The 9,416-nt window shown below is 46.2% G+C and overlaps 1 protein-coding gene across 1 annotated transcript; it reads right to left on the reverse strand.

Annotated features, from left to right (window-relative positions):
- Positions 1 to 3,859: 3,859 nt before the first annotated feature.
- On the reverse strand, positions 3,860 to 6,713 carry LOC136480268 (ras-related protein Rab11C). The gene is made up of 3 exons (XM_066477861.1): positions 6,578 to 6,713; positions 6,259 to 6,455; positions 3,860 to 4,684 (listed from the first exon to the last, which is right to left on the reverse strand). Exons 2-3 carry the CDS (start codon positions 6,421 to 6,423, stop codon positions 4,202 to 4,204), a joined length of 648 nt encoding a protein of 215 aa, XP_066333958.1. The 5' UTR covers positions 6,424 to 6,455; positions 6,578 to 6,713; the 3' UTR covers positions 3,860 to 4,201.
- Between the last annotated feature and the right edge of the window lie 2,703 nt (positions 6,714 to 9,416).

Here is a 9,416-nt window from a genome sequence, read left to right on the forward strand (position 1 = left end):
CAGGGAAAATTGCTTTTCTATTTTCTTTAATCCATTAATCAATTTCCAGGAAATAAACATTTACTGGAAAAACTTTCCTTTTCTCCAGTTAAATATCACGTCGGTTCAAAATCACTGGAGAATATACTTTTTCTTTCGCAGCGGAAAACGTATACTCAATTTCATGAATTTTACCCATAGGGAAAAATTACTTTTCTATTTTTCTTTTGAGCCAATTTGCATTTTTAATTTTCCAGGAAAAAGAAAAATGCAAAAAAAACGGACTCAATCTTCTCTGTTTCGGCCCAAAGCCGCAGAAAACGGCTCGGCCCAACTGTTCGCGCGCGTGCAGGCCGTACCCAGGCCACAACCTGGGCCTGGGCCGGCAAAGTCCCGCGCGCCTGCGCGCCCGCCTGGGCCGCGACTTGGCCCATTCGATCGTGGTCGTCCGCGCTGATCCAATGGTCGAGCGCGCATTTCGCTCGGATAAAACGCGACGCCGCGCGCCCCCGAGGAAACCCTAGGTCATTTTCTTTGCCGCGCTCTCTCTCTCTTCGTTCTCTCTCTGTCGCCTCTCTCTTCTCAGCGCAGCGCAAAACCGAGAGGACACCGAGCGAGAGACGGTGAGCGAGCGGGCGGTGGAGCCGCCATGGTGCCGTCGCCGGCGCACGTGCTCCCCAACGGGTGAGCACGCCGCCGTCGAGCGGTCTGGCCACAGCGCCCCCTTGGCTCGGCTCTTCTTCTCCCGCGCCGGCGAAGGGTTTTCCCGACGCCCGGCGAGGTTTTTCCTTTTCCCCTTTCCCTTTCTCCTTTCCCATCCCCTTCTTTTCGATTTGGATCTTGTTTTCTCTTTTCCGAACCGAAGGAGGGGATTAGGGTTTGGATTTCTTTGATTCCTTTCCTTTCTTTTGATTCGACCGATTCGGTTTTCCTCTTTGGAGTTCATCCGAATCGGGATCTAGGGTTAGTTATCTAGGGATAGGGTTCGTGTGCCGACCCTTGTTCTTTTCTCTTCTTTTGAATTTCCTTTCTTTTCTTTTCTCCTGTTTACCCGAAAAGGGGATCTAGGGTTAGGGTTCGGTTGAACCCGATTCTTGTTCTTCTTCTTCTTTGGATTTTTCTTTTCTTTGATTTCTTTTCTTTTTGGATTTGACTCCGATTGGGATGAGGATGTGTTAGTTCATCCGAAACTGTTCTTTTCCCGAGACGGATTCTTTCCCTTTCTTCATGCGAGTTAGGGTTAGGTCTTAGGATTCGGCCAAAACTGAACCCATCCTTCTTCATTCCTTAGATCCGAACTGGATCTGTTTGGTTCTTTACTTTTGCCGTGCGCCGTCGAACGGTGCGGCTCCTTTCCCCCACGCGCGGTGGCGGTGATGACCGGTAGACCGTGAGCCGGTCTCTCTTTCTTTTGCTTTTACCCGGTTAGGGTTATGGATACATAGAGGTAACCTGGCTCCGATACCATTGTTAGCATCGTAGGATTGGTACCTCTGTGTGTAACCCGTAGATCCGTAGTTAGGCTCCTCGACCTTGCGGAGCTTCACCGCAGCGGCAGCGTGGACGCCGATGCCGCCCTGGATGCAGCCTCGCGGACGCCAGTGCTCGGCGTGGTGGTGAGGCAGTGGGGGCGTCGGAGAACCTGCATAGGCGACGGCAGTGGTGGTGGCGGGCTCATCCCATCGCTGGCAGCACGCTTTAGGATCGGATTAGGGTTTTCTCTTTAGGTGGGTGACAGTTCCGTTCAACCTCGTAAAACGAGCCCCGATCCCCACCTTCTCTATTTGTATGTGCTGTGCGACAGGGGTCCACCAACCAGTTAGGGTTAGGCTCCCCCGATCAGGGAGCAGATACAAGGGCCCAATAGTCCATTGGATCTATTGGTGGAAATCAACTAACAGCAGCTGCAAATGGAGATAGCAAGTTGGTAATGGTAGAGGAAGCAGTGCAGTCACACGGCTCACAAGATGCCTTATCTGCTATCTGAGTCTGATGGCTTGTTTCATTTCACAGGACTCATTCAGATGATGCTCGTCAGATTTTGCACTCCCAGCCTATTATCATGGAAGGTTCTTCTGTTTTTTTTCCCCAGACGGTTCAAAAATTTGCAAGTTGATCTCTGCAGGAAGGACCGGGCATCTGCACAATCTGAAAAGACGTCGACTCGGCAGAGAGCAAACGTTAGGCTGAAGAGGCTGAGTGTCGTCGCAGTAGCCAACACGAGTAACGCATGGTTGTCACACTGACAGAGAAGATGCAGCTCCAAAGTGCAAGCTGGAAAGAAGTTTATGCTGAAGCTGAGAGCAGAGCAGAGAACTCAATTCTGTCAGAATGTATTAGCAGTGTAGTTCAAGGAACAGAGAATGATACGAGGGCCAAAAGACATGGAGAACAGATGAGCCGTTCGGCCTGGAAGAACAGAAATGTGGAAACACGGATGGATAATTAGAAATGCATGTAGACGTGATTTTAGTTTCTGGATATTTTTTCCCCGAAAGATCCGGATCTCCTGGCTTTCATTGATAAGTAGAGGATAAAAAAAGCTCATCTACAAAGGCCATGCAAAAGTAGCACACAACAGTTTCCTAGGTTAGTTTCTGGATAATAAAGAACAGGTTCGGTTAAGTACACTGAAAGAAAACACAACATAGCTCTGCAACTGTAGTGAGCCTACCAAACGATGGTGGATCTAACTAAATTTTGCCAAAAGGGACAGGTGATGCAGTCACACTTCACATGGACCTAACACCGGCCACCTAACCTTAGAAGGGTTCTTCTGAGTTTGGTGAGCTGTTTTTTTGGGGGGTTGAGAATGAGCTGACTTCTCAAAGACTGGGCGTCCGAATTATTTCTCCCAATCTTGCAGAAAGCAAAAAACGCTGCAAAGTAGATCGGCTGAGATCGATGTAAGGATGCAAAGACAGAAACAAGGGACTCTGCATGGACTGTCCTTCTCGTCACCAGGAAGGATGAATTCTGGCAGAGTGATATAAGGATACACATCCAAGGTTGAGTAGATCAAAAGTTTAAAATGAGGACTAGCAGAGTTATGCATGGTACAGCACATGACCAGCAGGAGGGGAAAAAAAACATGGAGAACAGCTGTTCATCCTGGAAGAACAATAATGTGGAAACATGGATGGATATGCTTCAAATAAAATTTTGGTTTTCTAATAATAATGTGGAAACCTGTCCAGCCTAATCTTCTTTGATGGTTCTTCTGAGAATGCTAGTAAGATGAGCTGATTTGTGAAAAACTGGGCATCTGAAATCTCTCCCAATATTTTTTTAATAAGGATCTCTACCAATCTTTGGAGAAAGCGAAAAAATGCTAGATCATTGCTAGCCTTAGCTTATTAAGGTTCTCAAGAAAAAAATCTCCTTGCAAAGCATAAATTGTCACGAAATGGATCAGATTAGATCATCAGAGTGGTACATAAGGATATAAAGCCAGAGACGAACACATCAACAGTTTGAAATGAGGTTGAAGTAATTAGCACATTTTATGCATGGTCACTCATTACTCACAGCGCAGCTTTGCAGTGCAACTGGAAAGATGATTAGGCTAAAGTAAAGCTGATAGCGAAGAACTGATTCTGTCAGAATGGAGCAACAAGGAACCACATACTCAAATCATCCAATCATGACGCGTTATGTGAAAAAACTTGAGTATGGTTCACGTGAGAAGAGAGGGGGCCAAACGTTGCAATTAGCCCAACATTAGCCGTTTTTCTATCTAGCCATAACAAATCAGCATCAGCATTAGCCGTTTTTCCAGCCAGCCGAACAGGAGGCAAACAAGATGAACCATCACAAGGGCCAAAACCGTGAAGGACAACATATCAGTTCGTAAGAACGGAATGGCAAGTACGGATGGATGTTCTAGCACAGAAATCAAAGTATATCTGATAGTACAACGAACTCAAGTAGAAATACAAGAAACATCTGATTTTGGTTTTTCAGCAGAAGACTATTATGATAGAACATTGAAATAAAACACGAAGCTGGACTCCACGCAAGTCTGCCAAACATTGGTCTCTACCAAAATTTCGAAACTACACATCATATCTACCTGAGGTGAATTTCTTTGCAGAAGTATGAATTGTGATTACAACCAACCAGAGTTACAGGCCAAAAGGAGTCACCTACATAACACCTAAAGTGTTGTACGATCCATGAGATTTTCCTTTTCGCAGCAGCAGCAGCATGTCTTTGTTTGCACCTAGGAAGAGCAGCACCCTCTCTTCGTGTTGGCAGATGAATCTGCAATGTTGATGGTGGTTCCTTGACTTGGAGGCCCGCTGCCTGCTGCCTCTTGGGCTGCAAGTGCCTTCTTGCTTATGATTTGATGAATATCAGAGAGTACGGTCTGAAACGCCTTCTCAACATTAAGAGCTTCAAGCGCAGATGTCTCGAGGAAGGATAGGCCTTCCTTCTCTGCTAACGCCTGGCCATCTTCCTCTGCAACCGACCTCAGGTGGTTAAGGTCAGACTTGTTACCAACCATCATAATCACAATGTTGGAGTCTGCATGGTCACGGAGTTCACGAAGCCACCTCTGTATGTTTTCAAATGTCTGCTTCTTCGTGATGTCATAGACTAACAGTGCACCCACAGCTCCTCTGTAGTAAGCACTTGTGATTGCACGGTACCTCTCCTGCCCAGCAGTATCCCATATCTGAGCTTTGATGGTTTTCCCTTCAATCTGTAATGCAGTTCCAAACTTGATCAGAAAACATCCCAGAAACAACTTAATTAAATCGGCAGAAAGAAAATACCTATACATATAGAAACAGAAAAAATAAAAAATAACAGTAAATCAGTACAAAGGGGAAAAAGAATAATACGAAAATACAACCAAACAACTCTCAAACTTTGGGGAGGGGGGGGGGGGGGGGGGGGGGGGGGGGGGGCAGACCCAATGCCGGAGGCTCCCACATGAGTGGGGTCTGGGGAAGGAAAAAACCGAGGCAAGCCTTCCCCCCGCAAAATCTACGGAGACGCTGCTTCGAACCCGTGACCCGGTGACTCAGTGAGACAACTCTCACCACTGCACCAGGCCTGCCCTTCAAACAACTCTCAAACTTTCATATATGTATTTAATTAATGAAAGGACATGTCTTCAGAAAACAGGTCATGGCCTGTTTTTTAAAGTAATAGGACAATTATGCTAATGGTAACAACACAATCATGAACTCATGACATCCATTATGCCACACAATTCCTAGCTCTGAAAATTGAAATATTCCTGGCCTAGATCCACACACTTACATGCTCTCAGCAAGTTGCTCATTTCGTACCAGGTTGAACAAACCATTTGTGACCCCTGGTAAAGGTGATAGTTTTATCTTTCATGTTTGATTTGTAATCACAGATGACAAACACAATGCTTGTATATGCTTTGTAAATACACCAGACAATGTATCAGTGAACTCGAAAACAATATATGGCAGAACTACAACTAAAACAGCAGTATAAAAACATTTTTTACAATTAGGATTAAAACCATGTTGGTAAAGTTGAATACAGGAATTTAAACCAATTTTGTAGCGTTATTATAGCTTAAAACAGTAGAAGACAATCAGCACAAGTGTATGCTCGAGCTTGTTATTGGATAATAATAAGACAAAACAACCAATTAAGTACATATATTTAAGTGACAGACAAAACAGACATGCCCAGCAGCAAAGTATGCGCCAACGGATGGAGTTTAAACCGACAAGCTGAGAAACCTCCAAACTGAAGGATACATATCAGCAACATGCATGCAACTCAATATAACCATCTGACTGTTTTTTGTTCTTTTTGGTGTTTGTTAATGGTACTGTTGCACTGTTAACTCGCAATCATTGATTAACACTATATTGACTAAAGTGTTGTACTAGTTTACTAGCCGAGGACGCAAAAATCTGTACCACCAACAATAATTCGTGTTTTCTTCTCTGCATATATAAATATAAATATATGATCCATAGTTCCATACCAATTTCAATTTCCACCTATCAACAAAAATCACTCGTAGCAACACAGGAACATCCACAGATCTATATATGCTGATGCTGTGCAGAGCAGACAACGTCCGTCAGATCATTCCAGCAGACCCATCAAAGCACAATGATTTAGCTATCCCGAATTTTTGCCCATGGGTCCATGCCGAAACAAACAATCGCCCCTGATCAATACGCTTCCGGAAGTAGCAGGAACCCACCAAATGCAATAAATCTCTCGACTCCCGCATCTAGAGAGAGATTCGAGGGAAGGGAGAGGGAGTGGGTTTACCTGGAGGGTGCGGGTGGCGAACTCGACGCCGATGGTGGACTTGGACTCGAGGCAGAACTCGTTGCGGGTGAATCGGGAGAGGATGTTGGACTTGCCGACGCCGGAGTCGCCGATGAGCACGATCTTGAAGAGGTAGTCGTACTCGTTGTCCACCCGGTGCGCCATCGCCGGCCGACCACTGCCCGCCGCCGCGGATCCTGCAGCACACACGCCACCGAGATCCACACAATAAGAATCCGTGGCGACGACGCGCCGCCGCGCGGATCGATCGGGTCGCGGAATGGGGGAGGAGAACCGCGGCGAATCGCGCGTTGCGTACCTCGGATTAGATCGGAGGCTCGTGGCGGGATCGGAGGCCGATGGAGGTGGAGGTGGCGACGATGACGAGAGACAGAGAGAGGAGGATGCGATGGGAGAGAATGGAATGGAAACGGGCGGAGGCGTCAGACGTGGGCGTAAACAACGCGGCAAGGGGTGGCCGGGTGGGCAAGTGGAAGGGAATAGTTAATTCATAATTTCTCAATCATTAAGGGGCTAAAAGTAAAAATAATTAAGGGCAGTTTTTTTTTGTCATCAGACAAAAAAGAGTTCAAACACTTCGTCGGTCGATTGAAGGGCTGTCCAGTGGAACGCTATCATCAGCATTCAAACTCTGATGATTGCACCTTTTTTCTAAAAGTTTTCTAGAAATTTTAGGGTACACGCACATGTCCACGTTCGGTGGTACTGCGCATTTCCCGTACACTGGAGGCGACGTGCCTCCCGATCTCTCTCGTGCACCGGAGACGACGTGTCTCCCAATCTTTTCTTTGCGTGTGTACGGACACGCACGCGTGTTAGTGCGTGTGGTGTGGTGTAAGAGTGGAGTGTGTGGGTTGTGTGCGTTCAAGTTGTACCCGATAAAAAAATCAATTCTCGGTGTGAGACTGATCAAACTTTTTTTAAAATTTGATTAAATCTAATTAAAAATAATAATATTTATGTCTTCATTAAAATCTTGTTTGGATCTATTGGGTTAGCTAGCTAATACTAACTAATTACTAGATGTTAGCTGGTTTGGCCCAACTGATATAATGAGATAGTTGTTAGGTAGGTATTTAGCTAACAATTAGCTAGACTATTAGCTAGACCTATTCTAATCAAAGAAGCTAACTATTAGCTCGAGGGATACAAGACCTTAGATTTACTATTAAAATATTATATTCCATAATTAATTAAATAGTACTTATATAATATCATGAATTTTTTATTTTTATATAGATTTAGTTAAATTTAAAATTACTTGACTTCTTTCAAGCAAAAGTTGCATCTTTTTAGGACCGAGAGAGGAATAAACGATAAGAGGATTTTGATTTCAGTTTAATTTGGAATTTTGAGTGTATCGAATCTCTCGGGTTTAGTGTCTTTGACGCGTCCAGTGAAGTAAAATAAAATGATTAGGAAAGACATTCACGTGTAAAACATCGTCACGTTTTGTCGGTATTTCGAGTAAACATCAATTAGTAAATTTTATTATTACGTATCTGGTTCGGATGGTGTGCTAAAAAGACATAAAGTTTATACTGGTTCGGCAGAATGTCCCTACGTCCAGTTCGTGGCTACTGCCAGTAGGGGTTACAAATAGACGAGAGAGGGACAAGTCTCAAGTCTCCGATGGAAAGATCGAATGGGTGCAGAGAGCTCGGTCGCTGCTCAGCTACGTGTTCGAGGTTTGATGTTAGTGGTTCTGCTGTGATGCGGTGTGATGTGCGATGTGGTGAACTGATGTCCCTTAGTGGGGTGCCCTGCTTTCCCTTTTATAGGCCAAGAGAGAGTATGTGTTACAGATGGGAGAGCGAGGGACATGAGAGGCAAGGGAAGTCCTTCAGGGTCGCCAGGTCTTCCTTTCCTCCGTGCGGGCCTCGCTGACATGGCAGGTGGTGACAGGGACAGCCCCACGCCGGGCGCCTGTCCGCTGACCATGATAGGGCCACGTCGAGCTCCTGTCCGCTGACAATGCCATGCTCTGGCATTGTCAGCGGGCCGTCACATCCCACTCCACCCTGATGGTCGGCACGGTGAACCAGCATGCTGATCAGCGGCCACATAGGGAGTAGGCAGCACAGTGACCACGAGTCCGTCACTATGGGCGATGTGAGTTCCCTAGAATGATATGTCGCGGGGACAGGTCGTGCTGAGATGTGACCGCTCTCTACACGATTCTAGAAGTTTGACCTTGGGTCACACCTTCTGGATCGTAGCGGTTGTTGTAAGCTTCCGTAAGGATCCATGCCCGAGGGATCAGGCGAGGCGGAGCCAGCTCTTAGACGTCGGACGAGGCGGAGCCAACCCTCAGACGTCAGGTGAGGCGAAGCCAGCCCTCGGGAGTCAGCCGAGGCAGAGCCAACCCTCGGGGGGCGGACGAGGCGGAGCCCGCGGCCGCAGCGCCCGTCGAGGCGGAGCCAACCCTTGGGGTCAGACGAGGCAGAGCCCATGGCCTCGGTGGCCGGACAAGGCGGAGTCCAGCGCGAGGCGTAGTCACGCTCTTGACCGCGCAGACGAAACAATGTTATGGTCATTAGCTCCTCTTCGGGTACCCTAGTATTGGTCTCCGACACGTTTTATCAGCCTGTTCGGTTGCTGGTTCATATCGTTGCTGGTTCGTGAAGAAGTACTGCTGGCTGGTTTGTGTGAGAGAAAAATACTGTTTTCAACTGAAAATTTACGATCGTTTACGACAAGCCACAGCCAAACGAACAGGCTCTATGTCGGCTGAGAATGGTTTCGCAATCTGTAAAAAGAGAAAATGATAGACAAATAAATAAATGAATTCTCACATGTTTGCATGTTACGAGCGGTTTGTACCATTGTACCTGTACTTGTTTTTTTATGTTAGTGGTTGGTAGAATGGTAGTTGACGAGGTCATGCATGCGACTCAAAATCATGTGCCAGTCACAATCCTTTGAAAATAAGTACTTTGAACTCTGAAATGGTCCAGCTTTCTAGTTGAACTACCTCTTCAACAGTTTGGGATAGATTTGAGCCGTTGTTTGAGGATCTGACCGCGCCCCTTCTTGCGCCTCTTCTAGACGCACCAACGTACAATCTGTGCTGGAAGTTGTACCTACTATCTTCGTATAGAAAAAAATAATTCTAGATGTTAAAGACTCTAAAGTTT

The sequence above is a fragment of the Miscanthus floridulus genome, chromosome 1 (assembly GCF_019320115.1).
Source record: "Miscanthus floridulus cultivar M001 chromosome 1, ASM1932011v1, whole genome shotgun sequence".
Lineage (NCBI taxonomy): Eukaryota > Viridiplantae > Streptophyta > Magnoliopsida > Poales > Poaceae > Miscanthus > Miscanthus floridulus.